General features: G+C 49.3%; 8 protein-coding genes across 8 annotated transcripts; 4 read left to right on the top strand and 4 right to left on the bottom strand.

Annotated features, from left to right (window-relative positions):
- Positions 1-532: 532 nt before the first annotated feature.
- Positions 533-1,915, bottom strand: N7489_010492 (mitochondrial 37S ribosomal protein mS45; the record flags this gene model as incomplete). The annotated part of the gene is made up of 2 exons (XM_056716241.1): positions 533-1,216; positions 1,427-1,915. The coding sequence occupies 2 exons, from the start codon at positions 1,913-1,915 to the stop codon at positions 533-535; spliced, it is 1,173 nt and encodes a 390-aa protein (XP_056563863.1).
- A 950-nt stretch (positions 1,916-2,865) lies between these two features.
- Positions 2,866-5,368, top strand: N7489_010493 (WD repeat PLAP family protein; the record flags this gene model as incomplete). The annotated part of the gene is made up of 3 exons (XM_056716242.1): positions 2,866-2,913; positions 3,006-3,459; positions 3,513-5,368. The coding sequence occupies 3 exons, from the start codon at positions 2,866-2,868 to the stop codon at positions 5,366-5,368; spliced, it is 2,358 nt and encodes a 785-aa protein (XP_056563864.1).
- Positions 5,369-5,550: 182 nt separating this feature from the next.
- Positions 5,551-6,498, bottom strand: N7489_010494 (NADHX epimerase; the record flags this gene model as incomplete). The annotated part of the gene is made up of 5 exons (XM_056716243.1): positions 5,551-5,982; positions 6,049-6,143; positions 6,201-6,266; positions 6,325-6,433; positions 6,487-6,498. The coding sequence occupies 5 exons, from the start codon at positions 6,496-6,498 to the stop codon at positions 5,551-5,553; spliced, it is 714 nt and encodes a 237-aa protein (XP_056563865.1).
- A 334-nt stretch (positions 6,499-6,832) lies between these two features.
- N7489_010495 (mitochondrial 37S ribosomal protein bS16m) lies at positions 6,833-7,457 on the top strand (the record flags this gene model as incomplete). Its single annotated transcript, XM_056716244.1, has 3 exons — positions 6,833-6,909; positions 7,051-7,243; positions 7,413-7,457. The coding sequence occupies 3 exons, from the start codon at positions 6,833-6,835 to the stop codon at positions 7,455-7,457; spliced, it is 315 nt and encodes a 104-aa protein (XP_056563866.1).
- A 1,921-nt stretch (positions 7,458-9,378) lies between these two features.
- N7489_010496 (uncharacterized protein) lies at positions 9,379-11,190 on the top strand (the record flags this gene model as incomplete). Its single annotated transcript, XM_056716245.1, has 1 exon — positions 9,379-11,190. The coding sequence occupies one exon, from the start codon at positions 9,379-9,381 to the stop codon at positions 11,188-11,190; it is 1,812 nt and encodes a 603-aa protein (XP_056563867.1).
- A 2,528-nt stretch (positions 11,191-13,718) lies between these two features.
- On the top strand, positions 13,719-15,040 carry N7489_010497 (WD40 repeat domain-containing protein; the record flags this gene model as incomplete). Its single annotated transcript, XM_056716246.1, has 6 exons — positions 13,719-13,728; positions 13,798-13,911; positions 13,966-14,005; positions 14,060-14,155; positions 14,213-14,835; positions 14,904-15,040. 6 exons carry the CDS (start codon positions 13,719-13,721, stop codon positions 15,038-15,040), a joined length of 1,020 nt encoding a protein of 339 aa, XP_056563868.1.
- A 594-nt stretch (positions 15,041-15,634) lies between these two features.
- Positions 15,635-17,155, bottom strand: N7489_010498 (putative RNA binding protein; the record flags this gene model as incomplete). The annotated part of the gene is made up of 7 exons (XM_056716247.1): positions 15,635-16,279; positions 16,347-16,413; positions 16,485-16,536; positions 16,591-16,625; positions 16,685-16,716; positions 16,971-17,057; positions 17,117-17,155. The coding sequence occupies 7 exons, from the start codon at positions 17,153-17,155 to the stop codon at positions 15,635-15,637; spliced, it is 957 nt and encodes a 318-aa protein (XP_056563869.1).
- A 640-nt stretch (positions 17,156-17,795) lies between these two features.
- N7489_010499 (alpha-actinin, sarcomeric (f-actin cross linking protein)) lies at positions 17,796-19,901 on the bottom strand (the record flags this gene model as incomplete). The annotated part of the gene is made up of 4 exons (XM_056716248.1): positions 17,796-17,984; positions 18,052-19,659; positions 19,715-19,781; positions 19,846-19,901. The coding sequence occupies 4 exons, from the start codon at positions 19,899-19,901 to the stop codon at positions 17,796-17,798; spliced, it is 1,920 nt and encodes a 639-aa protein (XP_056563870.1).
- Between the last annotated feature and the right edge of the window lie 1,973 nt (positions 19,902-21,874).

Consider the following 21,874-nt stretch of genomic DNA (forward strand, 5'->3'; position numbering starts at 1 on the left):
AGGTCGTTCTCAATCTCAACACGTGTTTTTCCGTCAGCATTTCCCAGTTCAGTACGTTGGCCAGTATTCGAGACTCTATTTTTCGGGAATATGGTCAACCTTGGGCAATCACTGGTATGTTAGGGCTAGATATGTATCTAGTTATATAGATATCTTCTCCCACTTATCAGTTTGCTAGGTGGATAGCAGGAGAGGGCCAAAAAAAGGCTTAACTCATAAAATGGACCTTTCTATATAACCTTTGGTCATTCACCCAGGTGGGCATACAAAGAGGCGAATTACACCCTCCAGGGCTGGGCGAAGACGTGAGTATTCAATGCGTCGTGACCAGGCAACCTGGGAGACTTCGGAGTCCAAAATGAAAGGAGAAATGTTTCGACATTATCCGGTATATAGGTACATAAGTGACAGCCTCCTTCGTACATCCATGGATGAGTATGCGTACAAGTAAAATTACAAAGGCCGTAGCCAAGAAAGTTGCTGAAAAACACAAGAAAAAGGAAGAAACAGCCTGGCACTATTCTGAGATAAATCAAGCCTCCACACGGGTAGGAATCTTGACTTCGCCGCGTGTGCGGTCACGGTGAGGAACACCGTAGCGACGACCAGTAGCCTTCGAACCACGGCCATCAACGCCAGTAGTCTCTGTAGTGTAGATAGTATCCTTGATACGGTAGTCGAAGCGCGACTCCTCAGGGGAGACAATAGTCGTCTTCTTCTCACGGCGAGCCTGGAGGCGCTCACGGCGCTCTTTCTCGAGTGCGTCCTGACGCTCGAGTCTCTTAGATTGGAGATCCGCAACAGCCCGACGCTCATTGGGGTGCGCGAGGCGGTCGCGCTCCTGGGCAACCAGGTGTGGGTGAGGAATGCGTACGTCAGCAGGTTGCAGGATCTGGCGGGCGTTGGCGCCCTTGCCGACCCAGCCGATGGAGTTGGGATCCTCCATGATCTTTTCGGCGAGGTCGGAGGGGTGGGAGATTTCCGCGGCCTCGGAGTGCTCCATCGCTGGGGCACCGGAGAAGACGCGACCCGCCTCGACACGGTCGAAGGAGCGGGATTCGGGGACGGGGTAGAAGATTTGGGTGCCTGTCAGGGGGTGGGCGGGGAGGTCGTTGATGGGTTCGTGATATGTTTGACGCTCGCCTTTCTCGGCGAGAGGTGTGGTGGGGACCATCTCGTGGACGGCCCGAGCATATGGGAGTGCTAGGGGTTTACCCTGATTTGAGATTCGTCAGTTCATGTCACGCGACCAAATAAAACTTGATAGGAATCCAAAAGGTAACGGTAACGCAGTTCAGTTCAAAAAGTAAGGTTTAACCATGTAGGTGTCTTCAAGACTAATCGATTTTTTGTGACTCATCATATGCGTGGAGGGTCGAAAGAAAGTCCAAAAGGGAAGGGAAGCAGAAAGGGACGAGGCTCATACCTGGGCGCGCTGTCTCTTCTCCAATTCTACCAATCTCACGACAGCAGCAATACGCTTCATATCGATTCCAAGCTCCACACTAACAACGCGGACACTCTTCTTCTGTTCGATGACGCGGTTATAGACTTCATTCCGTAGCTCCTCACTGAGGATAGGCTCGCTGATGAAATGTTGGTTGTTGGGGAATGGACGGGATGCTTCTGAGCCCTCGTTGCCGCCTCGCTGTTTTAAGCGAGTAAGATAATTGGTTTCGCCAGGAACGTGGTGCTTGAAAACGGATCCTTCATTGTTGAGCCATTCGAACATTTGCCGACGAAGCTTGGTCTGTGCCTGTGGTGCTGCCGTGGCAGAAAATTGACGCGAAAGGCATTGTGATGATGCAGAGGATAATGAAGGAATGGAGGAAAGTGAGGATGAGGAAGAGGAGCTAGATGTGAGGTAGGGAAGAAGGGTGTTGGACACACTCCGGCTTTGCATCCGGGGTGGCATCTTGGAGGATATGATGGGGGAATGGGAAGGAAAATTTAACGTTAAACTGGATGGAATACACTGGATATTAAGAATCAAGGAGTTCCAGCTGCCATTGACCCTTTTGCAGCAATAATTGAAGGATGGGAGTTTGTCGGGTTGGAGCGGGAAGTGTAGGTGTCGGCAGGGGAAGAAACTTCTCGGTAGTGTAGTCACGTGGTATCATCTCCACTTGTATACAACCAAAGTAAACACTTCATAGGACACACATTCGAATATAATTGCAATGCAAGGACGGCGGAACCTCCGAAATATTGGGCTAAACCTTTTGTACCTACATATTACCGCCCTATGTACCGCCTGTCCGTTATATACTGTCATGAATACCGCCTCCCTTTTGAACATACTGCCACAGGAATATATAGTCAGCCGCTTATCCGGCCGTAGTCTTCAGGTTGTCTTCTCCGGTAGTCTTTTTAGTCGGTCAGATTAATGATCTTTTCCAATACTATTTCGTATTAGTTGTAAGCCCAAATATAAAGCACAGAGCTGTCAACAATGGGCTACAGTAAGTTTGATGTCTAAAGATCTACTAGATATAGTCAGAACCACTGGGAAGCTATTATTACTACGCTATGGGTCAATATAGGAAATTGGCCAGTATAGTGGATAGGGTCTTGAGGACCACATGAGCATGTAATGAATTCTATAGTGGTAGGAGATCCAATCAAAATCGACGTACTCCGTACCTGTTGCATTTGATAAGATCTCGGCGTGTTCCAGCAGGTTCCCTGGCGTTACCGCCCACGTGATATTACCATTGATGCTTCGGCGGGGCGATCCCCCGGAACGACTAAAGGACAACAACATCCAGGGGAGCTTGATTAATCATTAATTCCGTGTTATACCCTCGAAATATTCCTTCTTCGGATTCTTCTTTCTTTACCGTTTCTTCTCTCGAAGTTTTATGTATGCCTGACTTCAAGCTCTCCGCAACTTTGGAAGGCCATGGCGATGATGTAAGGCTCCTGGTCCCGGCGTCTGTGCCGACGCCGTTGACCGTGCCCCCAAACCACACAGACTACTCACGCAGTTTTGATTTCTGATCTAGGTTCGCGCCGTGGTCTTCCCAAACCCAAATGTCGTCCTTTCCGCCTCTCGTGATGCAACAGTTCGGCTCTGGAAGCTCGTCTCCACTCCACCTCCCGCATATGACTATACCATCGCTGCACATGGCGGCGCTTTCATCAACAGCTTAGCCTACATTCCTCCCACATCCGAGTTCCCAGAGGGCCTTATCCTTTCCGCTGGACAAGACGCAATAATTGAAGCCAGACAGCCTGGCAAGGGTGCAGAAGATAATGCAGATGCTATGCTCCTGGGTCATGGCCACAATGTCTGTGCTCTAGATGTGTCTCCGGATGGCAAATGGGTCGTGAGTGGCAGCTGGGATTCCACCGCCCGGCTATGGAAGGTCGGGAAATGGGAATGTGATGTCGTACTGGAGGGACATGAGGCAAGTGTCTGGGCCGTGCTGGCCTATGACGAGAACACAATCATCACGGGTATGCTAGCTTCGTGCGGCCCTAATAAGTCTTACATACTAACTTCACCCTAGGCTGTGCTGACAAAATGATTCGGATGTTCAATACTTCGGGAACCCTACTCGGAAGCGTACAGAACTCAAACGACGTTGTCCGGGCCTTGTGCAAGCTTCCGACCTCGAACTCTACAGGAGCCCACTTTGCCTCAGCTAGCAATGACGGAATAATTCGTCTTTATACTCTGCAGGGTAAACTCGTCGCCTCTCTGCATGGCCATGAAAGCTTTATCTACTCCTTGGCGGCACTCCCATCTGGCGAGCTCGTGAGCTCCAGTGAAGATCGTACCGTGAAAATATGGAGCGGGACCCAGTGTGTGCAGACTATCACTCATCCCGCAATCTCCGTGTGGAGTGTCGCAGCTTGCAGTGAGACCGGTGATATCGTCACCGGTGCTAGTGACCGCATTGCTCGTGTTTTCAGCAGAAGCCCTGACCGTCATGCAGCCCCCGAGGCCGTACAGCAGTTTGACCAGGCTGTCAAGGAGTCAGCTATTCCAGAGCAGCAAGTTGGGAAGATTAATAAAGAGGAGCTACCTGGACCTGAATTTCTCAAGCAAAAGTCCGGAACCAAGGAAGGTCAGGTCCAAATGATCCGAGAGCCTGGTGGTACTGTGAGCGCCCACACTTGGTCTTCGGCAACACAGGAATGGGTTGCCATTGGTATGGTAGTGGACTCGGCGGGAAGCAGTGGTCGGAAGACCGAATACCATGGACAGGATTATGACTATGTCTTCGATGTTGACATAGAGGATGGCAAGCCTCCGCTGAAACTACCATACAATGTCACGCAGAATCCATATGAGGCTGCCACCAAGTTTATTGGAGACAATGAACTCCCTATGACGTATTTGGACCAGGTTGCCAACTTTATCACTCAGAATACTCAAGGTGCCACTATTGGGCAGTCTCAGGAACCCGCAGGCGCTGATCCTTGGGGCTCAGACCGACGTTACCGTCCCGGAGACGCCGCACCGACCGAAGAGCCTCAGCCACCTGCTTCCGAGCCGCGCCCTAAGGTGCTCCCGCAGAAAACCTATCTCTCCATCCGCTCAGCAAACCTCAAAGTTATCACAAAGAAGCTTCAGGAATTGAACGCGCAACTCGTGTCTGATGGATCAAAAGACGTGGCTTTGAGCCCCTCGGAGGTGGAAACGGTTGTCGCCCTGTGCGGTCAGCTCGAATCTTCCCAACAGCTCCAAGCTTCACCCGAGGTTGAAACCGGAGTGCCATTGATTTTAAAGATCGCCACAACCTGGCCTGCTGCTAAACGACTCCCTGGCCTAGATATTCTCCGTCTACTAGCGGCTGCTGCACCATTTACAGCATCCGCCGAGTACAAAGATGAAAATGTTGTGTCCGGTGTGATATCCAGTGGTGTTTTTGAATCTCCTCTTAACGTCAACAATGCAATGCTCGCAATGCGGACATTTGCTAACCTATTCGAGACCACTGCCGGCCGTGATCTGGCCATAGGCTCATTTGATCAAATCTTGGCAGGAGTGAAGTCTGCCTTGGCCAGCAGCGGAGAGTCACCAAACCGCAACCTTACCATCGCCATCACAACACTCTACATCAACTTCGCAGTTTATCTTACCTCCGAGGGTAGGAACCAATCCCCAGAATCTGCAGAGCGAGGTCTGGTCCTCCTGGAGGAACTGATTCGGATTGTCGCTGGAGAGAAGGACTCAGAGGCGGTCTACCGAGCACTAGTCGCTCTCGGCACGCTGGTGACAGCGCTCGGGGAGGAGGTTAAGAGCGCCGCCAAGGAGGTCTACGAGGTTGAAAGTGTTCTCTCGAAAGCCTCGGCCTCTGGTCCTGGGAAGGAGCCGCGCATCAAGGGCATTATTAGCGAGATCCGGAAGGCCCTCTGAGAGTACGTGCTATTTTTATTCGGTATGCATAGATCAGAGATGCATTACCTCCTAACGACGACAACGCGATTCCCATACAATGGCTATTCATTACCTTCTCTTCCAATTCACACTAGATAAGGCGTAAATGTTCATTCATTCTTAAATCAACTTCAACTAGCGTGCTCAACAACACCGTTGCCTTACAATCTCCCCTCCGCATCAACCCCAATCTCCAAAACCTGATCGATGCCCTGATACTTGGGCAAATCAAGTCCATACTTATCAGTAATGTCTTTGGTCAAGAACCTACCACCGATAAAATGCCTGCCCCGATAAAACGCCACACACGGCTTGGGCGCAGACAGGCTGATCAGCGCATGTGGCATAAACTTCGCGCCAGGTCCTTCCTTCGGCGGTCCGCCCTGGATATCCCATGAGCTGGGTGCATCAACACTCAGCACCTGGACGTTGGCGGATTCGATTTGCGTGACGATTTCGCCGAACGGATCTCGCAATGCTCCGCCGAACGAGAAGCCGAAGATGGCGTCGACCAGGAAGTCTGTCGTCTTTAGGGCTGATTGGAAGTCATCTATGAAGGGAACTGAGAGGGTTTCGAGTTGGATTCTCAGGCGCTGGGTTGGGTTAGGTTCGTTTCATGTTTCATGCTTCTAGTCTTCTTCTGGTGAGGGGCTGCGTACTTGATAGAGCTCGTTTTTGCCCTGTTTCGGATAATAAACTGACGGTGTGTAGCCATAATGGGCTAGATGGCGAGCGGCTACGAGACCATCTCCTCCTGGTGATCTGTTAGGCTGATGTTGCTCGGAATGGCAAAGTCAGCGGTGTTTCTCACCATTATTGCCTGGTCCGCAGACGACTAGGATATTCTTGCCTGCGTTCGGCGGATGAATTTTCCATACTGATTGCTCATTGTATCAGTCTATGCTGAGTGTATGTTCAAGATCGATGGAGGTTACCGGCTTGCGAGACAGAAAGGCCCGCTAGCTCCATTAACTGGTCCAGAGACCAGCCACCTATCTCCATGAGGTCTTTGTCAAGGGATGCAGCATCCGTGGCTGAAATTGCCTAGAATAATTGTCAGCTTATATGTTGTTGGGGCTAATATCAGACAACAGTACCTTCAACGACATTATCGCTGGTTTACAGTAGCGGCGAATAGGAAGAGGTAGGCGAAGATGAGTGAATGCAGAACGAATCATATAAGTTTGTTAGCGTCAGGGCTGATTTTTCCGCTAAATGGGTAAATTGACAGAAACTGTGTAAACTAAAGTGACACCAAGCTTCGAAGTAGATCTACTGAGGGTCCTCACACCATTACATCATATATGCGCTAGTCCATATTTGGAATAAACGGATCAATAATTCTTCCGGACCTGCTAGAACTTTTGCGGAGGGCAGACGGGATCATCAAGAGAACAGCCCTTGCGCTCTTTCCAATTGAGAAAGCATTACACACCCGCGAAAATGGTTGTCCGGATTCGACTAGCACGCTTTGGCAACAAGCACAACCCCTTCTTCAACATCGTTGTTGCGCAAGCCCGGTATGTGGTCATTTCCCCGTGAATGGATACCCCCGATACGCCCTCCAACGCCAAACACTGGAGTTGCCAGGCTAGGGAGTGCTTCAATCTGCTATTCACTGTATCTTTAAGAAGAATTGAAATTGACCCTACTATCTTCAGCTCCGCCCGCGGCGCTAAGCCCCTCGAAGTCATCGGCACCTACAACCCCATCCCGAAGCGTCCCACGAACTTGTACGGCGAGAATACCGATGCCCGCCCATACAAGGAGATTGCCCTCGACCGGTCACGCGCAAAGTACTGGCTCGGTGTCGGCGCACAGCCTAGTGATCCCGTCTGGAAGCTGATGGGCATGGTAAGCCTGACCCTTGGTTTCTTTATCCGCCAGAGTTCTGGGAATCGGAGCATCCGAGAGAGATGGGCGGCTATTGTCGGGTCTGCGTTCTTAGCAGATCATATGGAATGATGGGGATTACGTTGTTATTATACGGACTGCTTTTGCTAACTCTTGAACCTCACTCTAGGCTGGCCTTGTTGCGCCCAAGCCTACTACTTTTGACAAAGCTTGATTCTGCTTGTCTGACTCCTTGACCCCCTTGACTCTTTGATACTGTGTGGCTCGCAGCATGCTTGACCTTTACATAGTTTCCCAAGGTTCTGCCCTCCGGCATTCTTCGTGTACTCGGCCGGACAACATCCGAGAGCCTTGGAAAGGTCAAGACGTGGCACCCTCGATGACGGGTAGGCAGTCGTGCTGTATTTCTGTTTGTTTCTCTCCTGATTTTTCTGGCATTTTTGGCGTTATTGAGTTGCCTTGTGGGAACCCCTGTACATTATGTAGCAGCCTGACTGCTCTGACTCTACGCGGTAGATGAGCCGCAGCATGAATATCTACTGATACGATTTGAATTCGTCATTACAGTGAAGGGCACATGTTGCCTAGATCGGGCAGGCAGCCGTACCGAGGTAGGCTATGCGTTACCAGCATACTTGCCCATGCTCACACCTATATGTGTACATTGTAAAGTCATAGATGCTACTATACCACAAACGAAGTATGTTGTGAATCTTAAATGCATCGGAAGATACCTAGGTACCTAGCTACCTTTGGAACTTGGTCAAATTCAGTAAACTTGGAAGTCAAAACTTTTGACGCGCCTATGACCAGTTCAGGCACATTGAAGAAGTAGTGCTAATAAAGCCCCTAGGCAGTAGCTTCTCTCCACGGCCCAACCAGATGAACCATCGCCCCCTCGATAAGCCAAGTCATTTCCCCGTGGCAGCCAATCCCATGTGTTACCGGGGTTGGGCCCGTGGCAATTGGTCAGTGACCCTGGAGGATCGCCGGTTTTTGACTTTTGTGATTCCGTGGACGTGTGTGATGACCTTTGTATTTTAGTTTTATAGAATGGGTTACTCCGTAGATGGACTCCAATATTGACATATGGTGGAAAGTATATGATATTTAATATCAAGCCGTTGGCTCTTATGATCTGGCCCGGCTAACGGCAGTTGTAAATGTATTCAAGGTTCTTCCAATAAACCGCCTAGAGGTACTAGGATGGATTACGGGTTTGGAAATACCTGGTCTACCGAGTCCATAAGGTATGTTGTAGTAATAACATCCCTGTGATATATTGTCTTTCATTTCATAGAGCCCCAATCGCGTGCAGAGCCGTACGGCAAGCCGCATAGGCACTTGCATGGCCGGTGCTTTTCTAGAAGAGACACATTCAAGATCCACCCGTCGATCTAATATATAAGAGAACATCAAGAAAAGAAAGAAAAGAACCGGGGGCATTCCACAGTTCACCATAAGTCACCTCGGGGCACGCACTTGGCAACTCTCTGCATGCGGTCAGTTTCCAGGGCTAAGGGTGTAAGACTACGTAAAATTGTGTAATGATGTGACTATGTACTGTCATTTACTTCAGAGTACATCTCCTAATAGGAGGATCCACATACAGCCCCATGTACCTCCACTGTCACATACCTGTTCCCCATTGAGTCGCGTCGTGAAGGGCAGATCCATGGATCTGGCACTTGTGGACTGGCACTCGACCGTTCCGGACTCTTTTTCCCCCCCTCCCCTGCACTCTCCTTCATCCCCTCCTTTCAAACCTTTCTCCCTTTTGCATCCATCTTACCATTCTTGTCAATTTCCATCTTTATCTCAATCGTTTTCACAGCGCTCATAGTCCAACCTGTCGCAAATCCGATGAGACACCATCCGAGTGAACTCGACTTTCGATCGAACCGCTAATCGCCTTCGCCTTCGCCTTCGCCTTTCGCCTTCTTCATTTCTATCGTTGCATCGCGTTTGGTGTACGATCTCTTGTCGCATTATCGATTACTGCTTCGAACTTTGACTTTCCAACTCCCGCGACTCCTTTTTTTCATACCTGGACTACCTTCCCCTGTGTGATCGCGAACCCCCGAAAGGCGAAAAAAAAAAAAAAAACTTCAAAAATTTTCGAATCTCGTGGAGGGATGAGCGGCAGCTCTAGCCAGTCCACTCGTACGAGTCCCGGCTCTTTTGGAACTACGCAGCTCACAGAGTCCGTGTCATCTGGTTCACCCCCACAACAGTCACTCCCTTCTTCGCAAGCGCCTTTGACGGCTCAGCATGCGATGTCGACCGACGTGTATAGTCCGAATGCGTCGCAAGCGCCTTCATCTATGAACCCATCTTTCTCATACCCTTTCTCCCCTATCGGTACAACAGCTTCATTCGATAACAACATGCGCTTGGGCGAGAACGATCGCAACCTCCAGGGCCTGAATGGCCTGAATCGCGGAAACGGAGGCGCGATTCTCATGCGCAAACTTCCGCGAAACACGAGCCGTGAAGCCCTGCGCAGCATGCTTCTTTTCGCCAAAGACTTTGTCGACGCGGACTTTGTGACCTTGGACCTGCCGGAGGATGACGGGTTCTTGACCGCGATCGCGCGATTCATTACTTTGCAAGCCGCCGAAGAGGCCAGGTCTCTCCTTGATGGCAAACCGAACTCCAAAAACGACGCCAACATGGTCGTCGAGATGTACCCCGGCCCGATAGGAGCGAATCTGTCGAACACGCGCCGTAACACCATCGATCACACCGCGAGTCGTGCGCTGATGGGTGCCTCGAACGGTCCTCTTGCGCGTCAATCGTCGCGTTTCAACGGCACTTTCCAGAGCTTAGAGAGGCTCTCCAACGCCAACCCCAACCAGCCTATCGGCGAAGGACTTCCTCCAACCTCGGAATCAGGCTCGCGTATGCACAGCCTTTTCTCCCCACAATCTCCGATCGGAAATGGCATTGATAACCTCCCACGCATAACCGGGAAGTCTATGATTGACGAAGACCCGGACGAGGAGACAGGCGAGCTGCTCAAGGATCCGGTGGGCTATGCAGAGAATGGCCATTCTACCAATGTCTCCGCCGGACGCCGGGCCACCAACCCTCAGATCCCGACCAACCGCTTTGCCAATATGTCCCTGTCAACCAACATGTCGCCACCTTTGCAGAACTACCCCGGGGGTGGCGCGCAACGTATGGGCGGTGGTGGAACACCCGCATCTGCATACCCGAACCAAGGCCATAGTTTCCCATACAACGCCCAGCACACACCACGCCACAGCCTCCCCGCTGCGAACCCGAATGACCTAAACCCTCCTTGCAACACTCTGTACGTGGGCAACTTGCCGCCCGACACCTCAGAGGAGGAACTTAAAGCCCTTTTCTCCAAACAACGCGGGTACAAGCGACTCTGTTTCCGAAACAAGCAGAATGGACCCATGTGCTTTGTGGAATTCGACGAGGTCGCCATGGCCAGCAAAGCGCTGAATGAGTTGTACGGCTACAAGCTGTCGAACAGTGTCAAGACTGGCATCCGTCTCAGCTTCTCAAAGAATCCTTTGGGTGTGCGCTCTGGTCAACCTGGCAGCATGAACTCATCCAACTCGGCCTCTGGACAGGGCGCAGTCCCTGGGGGCAGCAGCTTGAGTGGAATTCACAACAACATGTTCTCAGCTGTCAATGGTCCCCCTCCCGGACTGGCAGCACCCCCTGGTCTTGGCATGCCCATGCCTGCGCCGCCGATGCGCAATGGCACCTCCATACACACCCCCGTCAACCCGCATGCTGGACTGATGGGAAATACCTCATACAACCCCAACTCGGGCCTGGGAATCCGAAATGGAGCCAATTCAATGATGATGTCGCCGCCGCCTCCTTCTAATTCCGGCGGTAACAACAATGCGGCGCCGAACCTGAACGGCTATAATTCCTTTTACCCTGACTACATGATGGGTCGCTAAACCCATCCAAGCGTTATATTAAGATAATGCCCGGCATGTTTGAACGAACTGGGATATCTGGCGCATTTGGGGATCTTCGTTTCGTGAGCTAGATCAGCATTCGGCGGCTGCATAACTCTCGGGAGTACTGTTTCGGATTTGCTTTCTGTTTTTTTTTCCCCTTGATTTTTCTGCCCGTCCTTTTCTTTTTTCTTGGCTTTTCGTCTTTCTGTTGCATGGGAACCTGGGCGCTCTTACATTCCTTTTTTTGTTATATTTTTTTTTTTTTTTTTCATTGGGAGGATTGCATTTCAGGTCATTGCCAAACTTGTATTCTTATCTGGTCGGTGCGAGGCGCTCGAGAGCGCATTTGTTTCTGTCGGCCATTGCGCTTTGTTCACACCTTCATACCCTTGTGATTTCTTGCTTTCTCGTTTACCTCGTTCCTTTATCCTGACTCAATAGGCAATGCACACTAATGCGTGTTTGCTGCCTGCCCTAACCAGGACCTATACGAGCTGTTATCTACTTTATTCTACGTGATTCCCCCTGTTTGTTACATCTATCCCCTGGATCTTTCTCGATGCATCGTCTGCGTGGATCGGAAAGGATTTTGCTGATTTATTTGCTTTCTCTATTGCAATGCGTCTTTATTTCTATGCAAGTACGAAAAAAAGAAGGGTCTTATGTGGCTTTCTTTAGCTTCTCTTCTAATCTCTCTCTACTCAATGGCATGAGCTACGGAAGGACATGACATCGGCTCACGTCGGCCACATATTGTCCCAGGCGTTCGCGTTGGTTTTATCTCTCTCCTGCCATATTCCTCTCATCTCGGCGGAGACGAAGGCGTCCGGCCCATGCATTTTGCTTGAAAGCTCTTCTCTCATCTTGCTTGCATTGCCATTCGTTTTTGCTTTAGGTCTGGCTTACGCTTTTCCAGGAGAAGAATGAGGAAACGAGGCGTGTCTATTATTTTTTACTCTTCCTCTTACCCCGTCTTGCTTGGGGGTATCATACCGATACATTTGCTTTGATATGTACTTGATACAATGAACCCGTGCCAGTTTCCCTGGAGAACGAACCCATTTAATCCACTTATAAATAGGGGATTGATATATGTACCCCCGTTTGGCTATTGTCCCCCTGCCCAGATGTTGAGGCATCTAGGTAATTCTGCCACTATAAAGATTTTCTGCCGCATATTCTGCCAATAGTGAGAAACGTGCATTTTGATCAAAGATCGTACATTCTACCTGATTCCCAACTTGAATAGACAAGATGTACAAGGGGACCGAAATACTGACTGCTCATACACCGTCCCCAAGTTCTGCCAGTACAAAGCTCCTACTATAGTTAGCATGTAGGCACGTGATCTAGAGCGGAGAGGTTCGCTGCCGAAGGTATGTATCTAAGGAGACTGCTAAAAAAGACCATCGGAGAAGACTCCGTCGTTTAGTTCTCTAAAATTTCCTAATGCAGCTTCCACGTGTTCTAGAAAAGCTGTATGCTCTTCTGAAATGTTCGGACCGTGACAAAGTTTGCACGAGAAGCTAGAAACGGGAAAGATGATCCATTATGACTAGCTAAGGATAGACTATACGTTGGAGTTGCCATGATGAGAAACAAGTGAAAGATGATAGCAACGATACAGAGTAAGTATACTTGAGATCGTGTGGTTGGAGGAAAGGAAGAGAAGAGTGGGGCCGAGGAAAGTGGGACCTTCTGTGGTTTGCTGCCAATTAGGTGAAGCTAATCACGTGATAAATCCCAATATACAACATGGATAGGATAGGACTAGTAGTACTCGGGGCACTCGGCTATACTACAAGCACAGTCGACCTTCTACCGGCGACATCTAGAAATTGGGACATAGCTGGTATCAAAGAGGTTGTTGTATTAGGTATCTCAAGGATAGGTTTCAATCCATGATGTCTTTTCGTATCTTTTCATGTCTCTCTTTGATGCCATTCTGAGCATGTTTTTTAATATTCTCTTTTAGAAATTCTTCTAGATGCCTTGTCAAATATATTGTTATAATCTTTTTGAGGATACCTATCAATGGTCAGTTCAGAGACCTTCGTCGTAAACTGCCCGTAGCATATGTGAGCCTCACGTGTCTCAGCCTACCCGAATCAGACTAGCCTATACCTTACCTAATCCATGATCGGCTCCAGCGTTATTGTTTGATTGTTTGAAAATGAAATTCGATATCCCATCTACAACACTGAAGGAGTCTCATATTCCCAGAGGCTTTCTCTCCTTTTCGAGGTGTCTGGTTGGAAAAGTCGTTCAGTCCACTTTTTTCGATCCTTTGTTCTCGGCTCTTCCTCGAACCCCACATTTCTGATGACTTGACGACCCTGACGAATCTCTTATGTACCTTCCTTAGACATATTGAACACTCTCTGGGTCTTCTTCCTGGATTTGTATCTTCATATCAAGTCGTGACCTCTCGGTTCGGCACATCGCGTTTCGGTGATCTGATTGGCTATCTGATACCTAACATCAAAACTACTGGGACCTCGGGAACTTCCTTCAACGCCAACAAAATGACTGCCGGTGAGTGATATGTGTAGATGGGAATTGAATCCCACTATTTAGGTATGTTTACTAATACGTCTCCAACAGATATCGCCAAGGTAGTTCCTCTGACGTGCCACGGACATTCTCGTCCGGTGACGCATCTGAGCTTCTCTTCGACCGTCGAAGACGAGCAATATTACTTCATCTCTTCATGCAAAGGTAAGAAAGACCAATGACTCCCCAATTTACCGCATATCCACTAACCAACCAAAGATAATAACCCCATGCTGCGCGATGGCATAACGGGCGACTGGTACGACAAATGAAACCAAGCCCAAAACGCACGCTAGTACTAACACAGTCCCAGGATTGGAACATTCCTCGGCCACAAAGGCGCCGTATGGCAAGCAAGGCTCTCCGCCGACGCCGCCATTTCAGCCACAGCAGCAGCCGATTTCTCAGCGTAAGCAACCCCAACCCCCATCCCACAATGACATGCTAATCTCGACACCGGAAACAGCAAGGTCTGGGACACCTACACAGGCGAATGTCTGCACACACTGCAACACGCACACATCGTGCGGGCAGTAGCATTCCCAATCCAAGCAAACCCGCAGGTACTCGCGACAGGCGGCGCAGAGAAGAAGCTACGGATCTTCGATCTAACGCGGGGCGGCAGTTCCAGCACGGGCTCAACGCCGCCTCTCCCGTCTTCGGCCACGTCTGAGAACGGGGTGGCGAGCTATGAGATCGGCGCTGGCGTGCACGGCGGCACGATCAAGTCTATCGTCTGGAACCAGGATTACAATGTCGTCACGACGGCGGCGGAGGACCGCAAGATTCGATGGTGGGATTTGCGGTCGCGCGACCCGATCGTTGAGTATGGGGTTGATGGCACGATTGGCTCTTGCGAGTTGAATAGTCTCGCGACGAGACCTAATGATGCGGGGATTTTGACTGTCGCGGCCGGGAAGAGCGTTTACCTCTTTGATGGCGTGCAGCCTGGTCGGTTGCTTAAGAAGGTTGATTATGACTATGATGTTGCTAGTGCTGCGGTTAATAGCGAGTCTGCTCGTTTGGTTACCGGTAGTGCGAATGATACCTGGGCAAGAGTTTATGACTTGAACACGGATGAGGAGTTGGGTATGTTTTGTTACCTCGGCTGTTGTCTGTTTCTTTTGACATGGAGTTAAGCTAACTTTCTTCTGCAGAGGTTCAAAAGGGTCACCATGGCCCTATCTGGTCTGTCAGCTTCTCCCCCGATGGTAAGCTCTACGGGACTGGTAGCGAGGATGGTACTATCAAGTTGTGGAAAGCGTGCCGCGAGCCCTACGGATTGTGGAGGTGAACTTGTACTCCCATAATTGTTACATTGTACAGAATAAATCACGAAAGATATCATATCTTCTTCCATCATTGCGATCCTTGTTCTATTTATAATTGGCGGCGGCTTTGATTGGGTTTATGCTCTATCAACTTGTATTTGCCCTCATTTAATGGTTGCAAGCAGCCTCTTCTTCTCTGTATACAGGCTTTATGGCATATGCGCATAGGCTTTTACCCCCGATTAGACGATAGAAAGACATGAAGGAAGACACCGAACAATGCAATAAAAAAAACCCTTTCTCATGGGCTCCCAGTTCGCCGGTGTGGACATGCAAGGACTTGCAAGGATAAGAGTCCATCAAGGGTAAAGAAGAATCGAAGCAGAAAAAATCCGAATGTGTGATATAGACCGAGTTACAATTTGGTTGTTGAGGTAAAGTACAGAGTTTCAGCTCTCGTGCCGAAAGGCTCAGCGATGGAAAAGAAGAGAAAGTGGAAAAAGGCCGAGGTCGTCTTAATTCATAGAAAATCCCAAGAAGTAATGCGATCGAAGCCCGAAAGATCTGAAATGCTCAAGACAAGCGATTTTCCCGTAGTTCGAGTGGCCGAAAAGTATTTACTCAATCATATCGATATCATCATCGGCAGCGGGTGCGCTGGGGGCCGGAGCAGTCTGCTGGGGGACATCCTGAGCGGGCGCAGTCGCTTCACCACCGTTGTTCGCACCACCCCAGTAATCTTCCATCTCCTGGTCCAACTCCTCTTGGGTCTTGCGCGGACGGGCATTGGATCGGCGGTTGGATCCATCAGTTTGTTGCGAGCGGTTGTCGCGTCCACGCCTGCCACCGCCGCGGCGGTTAGGGGAGCGCTGGTGGGAGCGTTGTCCGGGCACATAACGGTCGATGTTGTCTGGGGCGGGCTTGGTGACGTCGCTGCGATGAGGACGGCCACCGCCACGACGGCGTCGGCCATCTGCGTTGTCCTCGGGGCTCATGCTGCGGTCGTCACGGGGGCGCTGAATGCGGTCCAAGAGGCTGGACCTAGGGCGCTGTGCAGAGTCTAGGGGGTTACGGTCACGGCGGCCCCCGACGAGAGAAAGCCGGATAGGCTGGCCCTTGGCGTTGGCTCCGTCATACTCCTGAATGGAGGTGTGTGCATCCTTCAGGCGGGCGTATGTAACAAAAGCAACTCCCTCAGAGCGTCCAGCGCGGTCGTAAGAGACAGTAAGCTCAGAAACAGGTCCAATTCGGCCGAAGAGATCCTGTTCAGCGAAGCAGCTTGTTAGGGGTGTTTTTGTATGGGGGTTGATGGGGTGATTGAAAACGTACCTCGAGATCGGTTTCGGTGATGTCGTAGTGAAGATTATCGACGCGAACCTTGGTCAGTGTGCTAGAGCTAATCATTCAATTAGCGCTTTGACCAGACAAGCTATCAAGCCAAGGCTGGTTTAATGGGAGGATCCATACCGTTCGGAATCATATCCGTCGCGGCCTCTGCGGCCTCCACGGGATGGGCGGGCTGAAGAGCAATGGTGTTAGAGAGATGTGGACAAAGTACGGGTAATCCACATACATCGGTCGTCGTCAAATTTGTCGTGCACCCAGTCACTAGAACGAGAGACCGGTCAGTATCATCCACATCGCAGTAGCTAGGGAGGTGTAATCACAGGTTGAGATCGACACGGTCTGAAGTGTATGGCTGTTGTTATCGAAAAGACTTAGCGTTAGCTCCAAGTCAGATGGGATATCGTGCAAAGTTCTGTTCCCTGTCTTTGCCGTGGCGTGTTCGTTGACGAGTCCAACGATCCAGAGGACTGGCTACGATTGTCACGGAGCAAGAAGAGAATTCGCAGAGGAAAAGGAGGGCGGACCTAAATAGTGAGTAAGATATTAGTTTCACTGCCATACAAATATAACTCCAGAACAAAGCCTCGATTTCAAGTCAAGTTGTACCTTTCTGACGCCATCGCGCTCGTGGCGACGGCCGGGGTTGTTGTGACGACGAGGACCATCACCGCCTGAGGGGCGACTAGGGTTCCGCTGCAATTGACTGAGTTAATTGTGCGCTCTAGTGGTTTTCTTGCTTGCTGGAGCCTTACCGTGTCTTCGGCGATGATCTCGTCCAAGCTGCGGTCCATCTTGGAGTGTATGGTTGGGGGATGGGATTGAGGGAAGAAGTAATATATGTGAAAGAGAGAGTGCGGTCAACAAATCCGATTATGACCAGTGTTTAAATGAAAAAGATCGAAATAAGTGTGATGTGTCAAGGAACACAATGAATCGCAGGATCATCCTCATCAGCTCCGATGGATCTGGGGACCGCCTGTCACATGACACGGTATGAATGCGGTAGTGATCGGCAGTATCCACATCTATCCGACCAGGCCCAAAATAGCTTCAAAGGATTCCGTTGTAGTAACAAGGAAATTGTTATTTTATGCATATTCATATGCCGTGGCTATCCTCGTTTGCCCAAGTCCAACTCCACGTCTGTCGATAGTCTCGATAGTTGAAAATGTTCACATGGTATCCTGATCATTACAAACAGAGAAGCATACACCAACACAATAAATACATGTGGTAAGAGAGACAACCACCGAACCCCAGGATGCAAGATGGACCAGAAAAGAAAAAGAAAAGGGAGAATCCGGGTTTCGAAAAGAAAAAAAAGGTCATGAGGATTCTCCCTGAAAACACCAGAAACACAGCAACACCAAGTCAGTGCAAATCCCCCATAACCACCAGTAATGCTGCGGATATCAACCTCAATGGTACCTTTTATTGCTCACTCCCATTATTTTTGTTTACTTCTCGCATCTTCTCCATGAAACTAATGTAGTCGTACTTGGCCAAGTCCCGATCCTCGAGTAAATCGGGACCGTCGTGTGTGGGCATCGTCTTAACTAAATGCTCAATGACATCGTCTGGAATGAGCGAGTGTCGGAGGTCCAGTTCTGTAACATAGGGCTGCAGGGAAAAGTCAGTGGCTGTAGCCCGGTAAATTCCTGAGAGGTTAAAGAAACGCTTCACATACCTTGCCATCGGCAACTTCCTTGAAACTTTGGAAGACCTGTTCGGCAGTATTTTGATCCTCTGTCACGCTGACCATAAAGCGAATAAACTGTTCGAAGCTAACTCCAGCATTCTGTGACAGTCGGTTCACCCCGCAAACCTCCACGTAGACCTGGTGCATCTCGTCCTCGTCGTAGACCAGTCCCAGACTGGCCAGCGCTGCGGAAAACTCGAGCTCCTGGAGCGTGTTAGAAGAGTCGCGATCGAAATGACGGAATACCGATTCAAACTCTTCCAATTGGATAGGGGTCAGATTGGTCATGTTGCGAGCAACCATTTGGTTGTCAAGGAAAGCCAGCTTCTTTGAAATGCTGGATTTGACGAGACTCAGCTCATACGCAAGCTCGTCCAAGGTGTATGTGGTGAAGTCGTTTTCTTCAATATTGGCCTCCGCACACTGTTGGTCCAATTCTGCGATAGTGTCGAGAAAGGCGTCAAGTGGCGGCAAGTTGCCATTTAACTTTTGAACATGATCAAGCTGGTCCTCAACATCGCCATCCAGTCCGGAGATCGCCAATGACAGGGTCTTCAGGGTCAGTGCAAAGTCATTTGCCTTGTCAGCAAAGGAGCGCCGCAGTTTGTTCTTGATGTCGCGGATTGTTTCGTTTATGAGTTGACTGCGTTCATGCTCCTCCCGGGTAAGGATCTCCCACTCTTTGTCGCAGTTCTCGGGACTCAGTTCCTGCGGTGGGTCGTAAGGACGCAGTCGATATGTACCTAACTTGGTTTTGATATTGCCTAGCAAAGCAGCTAGATCAGATTTCTCGGCCACCCACTGACGTTTCTCGTTCCGCTTGTAAAGCGAGAACTGGTACAATTGTTCTTTGGCGTCTTTGTATGTTCCCTCGAATGAGGAGTTCTTCCAGTGCTCGCGCTGGCCGCGAATCAGTCGCAACAGTTCCTTTACTCGGCGCTCATATGAGTTCTGCATATCCCATGCGCCGTGCATGTTGTTGACAAATTTCTCCACTCGTCGCCCGGCATTCTCGACCCTCTCCAATTGCGAGAAAGCGTGGAACCAGTAGGCGATGTAGGTCATGAGGGAGCGTTCGTCGGGTCTAGGTACATCGCATACATCGTCCACGTCAAGCAGGTCCGGGATACCGATTTCGTTGGACGCGATCTCGAAGGCCAGCTTCATATTTCCACGATGATCACTCTTATCTAACGAGTCGTAGTCGATCAGGTCCGGTCGATGGATGTCGAGGAGGGCACAGAAGGCCAAGCCGTTGTTCCAGCTAGAGGAGAAGTCTCGGACCTCTACATCATCGTAGCATGCCGTCTTTCGTTGACACCAGAGTAGCAATCCTTCCTTTGCAGTCATGCCCTCCTCGTTGATGTCACTGATGGTAAATCGCAAAATCAGGGTCCAGATCAAACCTAGGATGATCTTTTGATTACCATCAACGATATCCTCTGCTCCAATATTCGTCATCTGGATCCTTCTCCCCTTGATAAAGTCAAGACTTTTGTTCACATTTTCGAAGCGTTGTACGCGCAATTTGGGTTTCGAGGCATATCGACCGAGGGACTCTCCTCCAAGGATTTCAAGGAGGTGAATGAGAATGACCTAATATGCGATCAGCAACTTGAAGTTATTGAGCGGGGCATAAGGTGGGACATACGCCGTCGGAGAGGTCAGTGACCAAGTCGTCGATGGACAGGCTCCGTGCCTTCAGCTTGTCATTCAGCCTAACGTTACTCGTCAGCTGAGGTTCATGAGGTCCACGAAGAGAGAAGTTGACAGGGAATATACCATTTGGTGAAGGTCTTTTGCTGCACATTAATCCACTGCTTCTCAACCGTCAACATCTTCGATCACGGCGGAGACATTCAGGGCCGATTGGCAATGTCGGGGGATGACAGCGAACAGGGGATGGGGTTTGAAAAAGAAAAGGACTAGGATGATCGGAGAAGCTTAAAGACTTTCCGATTCGGACTGGAGATCAGACAATGGAGCACAAAGGGGAGGGGGAGGGGAAATAATGTCGAGTGGGGGTATGTTTGTCCCGCAAGTCGGAGCTGAAGATCACCCGAGCAACCGGTGTTTCTTGTTCGAACTCGAAGAGAAACGAAGAGAATCAGCACTTGAATCAAAATGAAAGACGAAAAAAGGATAGTTAAGACTTTTTAAGACTGGCAGTTTAGGAAAATTACTGCAGATGCATCCCTTGTGGACCCACTTCTAAGTATAGCCATTGTTTACAAACCCCCTTTCCCTTTGTCTTTTAGGGAGTTTCTTTTATATTGATACGACTAGGACTCCTTAAATCTTCCCTGTGCAAATACATTGGTCTTCTCTTTGCGCCGAGTTTCAAATTCGCATTCTGGCGCCGTTGGGCATTAATATGTACTCAATATATCGTGTCTATCTTCTATCTCATATTCCAGGGTTCTATATTCAATATTTTTATGAGCTCAAGTCCAGATACTCCTAATCACGATGGAGCAAGGGATTAAGGGAGTACCCCCACCTTTTTACCTATGCACATAGGTAGAGACGGACTGATTATATAGATCGGTCAGGGAATACAATGAAATTGCAGCTGGAGACACCATATGAACAAACAACGGACCGCCAAAATCATGCATGTCTTTGGACCATTCACCCTTTCGTCTGTAATGGTTGTTCGACTAGCATGCCCTTCTTCGGCGGAGGGTGATACGGATGTTTCGCAACAGAACTCAGAAAAGACCAAAAAATTATATCCCTAGACACCAGATATCGACAAGGAATATCATCAGTTCGTTCTCGATGGTGGTGCGTCAAAGTTAATCGCCGAGACCGACGACAACGAAAAAGCATGTTAAGGATATCGGACACATGGAACGATTCCCAAAATGAAGCGTATTTTCATGATTACATCTCAGATCTCTACGGGACCGAAGTTGAAGTGTACGACACCCTAGAGGATACATACATATATAAGGGGATCACACACCCCAACTGTTCGCATGCCTTACAATGCCCAATTCTACCTCGCAGACAACGTCGGTTAGTGAAGAATATGTCGACATCCCTAGTACCATTTTATAGTACGTTAGAAGGTTTCCCTTGACCGAGGTTGCTATACACGCCTAAGAGAATCCTGGCAGAGTATCTGTGAAGACACCATTCGAATTATCAATCTCATTTGTGATCGAGGAATTTTATTATGAGGAATACGGAGAATGATTTCAAGGTTTTCATTTTTGCGTTGTGCATTTTTCGCGAATACTATGATGATGAAGCAGACTGGGATCAATGGAAGGCCAGACTTGATGAAGAAGGGGCGGTTGGATATATCATGCAAAAGCACTTGCGAGGGGGATTTATCTACCATCTGCTCGATATAGGAATCTGGATGCGGAATTCATGAGGGAATGCGTTCTTTAGTTTGCCTTCAAACCCAGTAAAAATAGTTCGCGTATATTGTAATAGCTCTAAGACCTTGTCCGGATATATCCTGCATGTTTTGTTAGTTACGCCTGGATGATGCACTACGTGTCCGCTCTATATAGCCATCAACTCTTTTCTGTCGGAAATCCCAATTTGATTCTCATTGACGCTAACCCTAATTAAAGGGCCCAGATGCAGATCTATAGTATGCAGAACCTGACATTTTGGCTCCTACTGCTAAAGGAAGGCTAGTGTCCTCAGCTGAATGCAGTTTGATAATACTTACTCCGTACTATCTTTAGTATATAAATGGACTACACTATATCGGCATCTCGACGTTTCAATCCAGACTATACTTAGTTGGTTTTTGCTCCTTATTATTGATTCCTACTAGTTCCTTTCTATC

The sequence above is a fragment of the Penicillium chrysogenum genome, assembly GCF_028827035.1.
Source record: "Penicillium chrysogenum strain IBT 35668 chromosome Unknown utg000005l_segment0_segment0, whole genome shotgun sequence".
In the NCBI taxonomy this organism is placed as follows: domain Eukaryota; kingdom Fungi; phylum Ascomycota; class Eurotiomycetes; order Eurotiales; family Aspergillaceae; genus Penicillium; species Penicillium chrysogenum.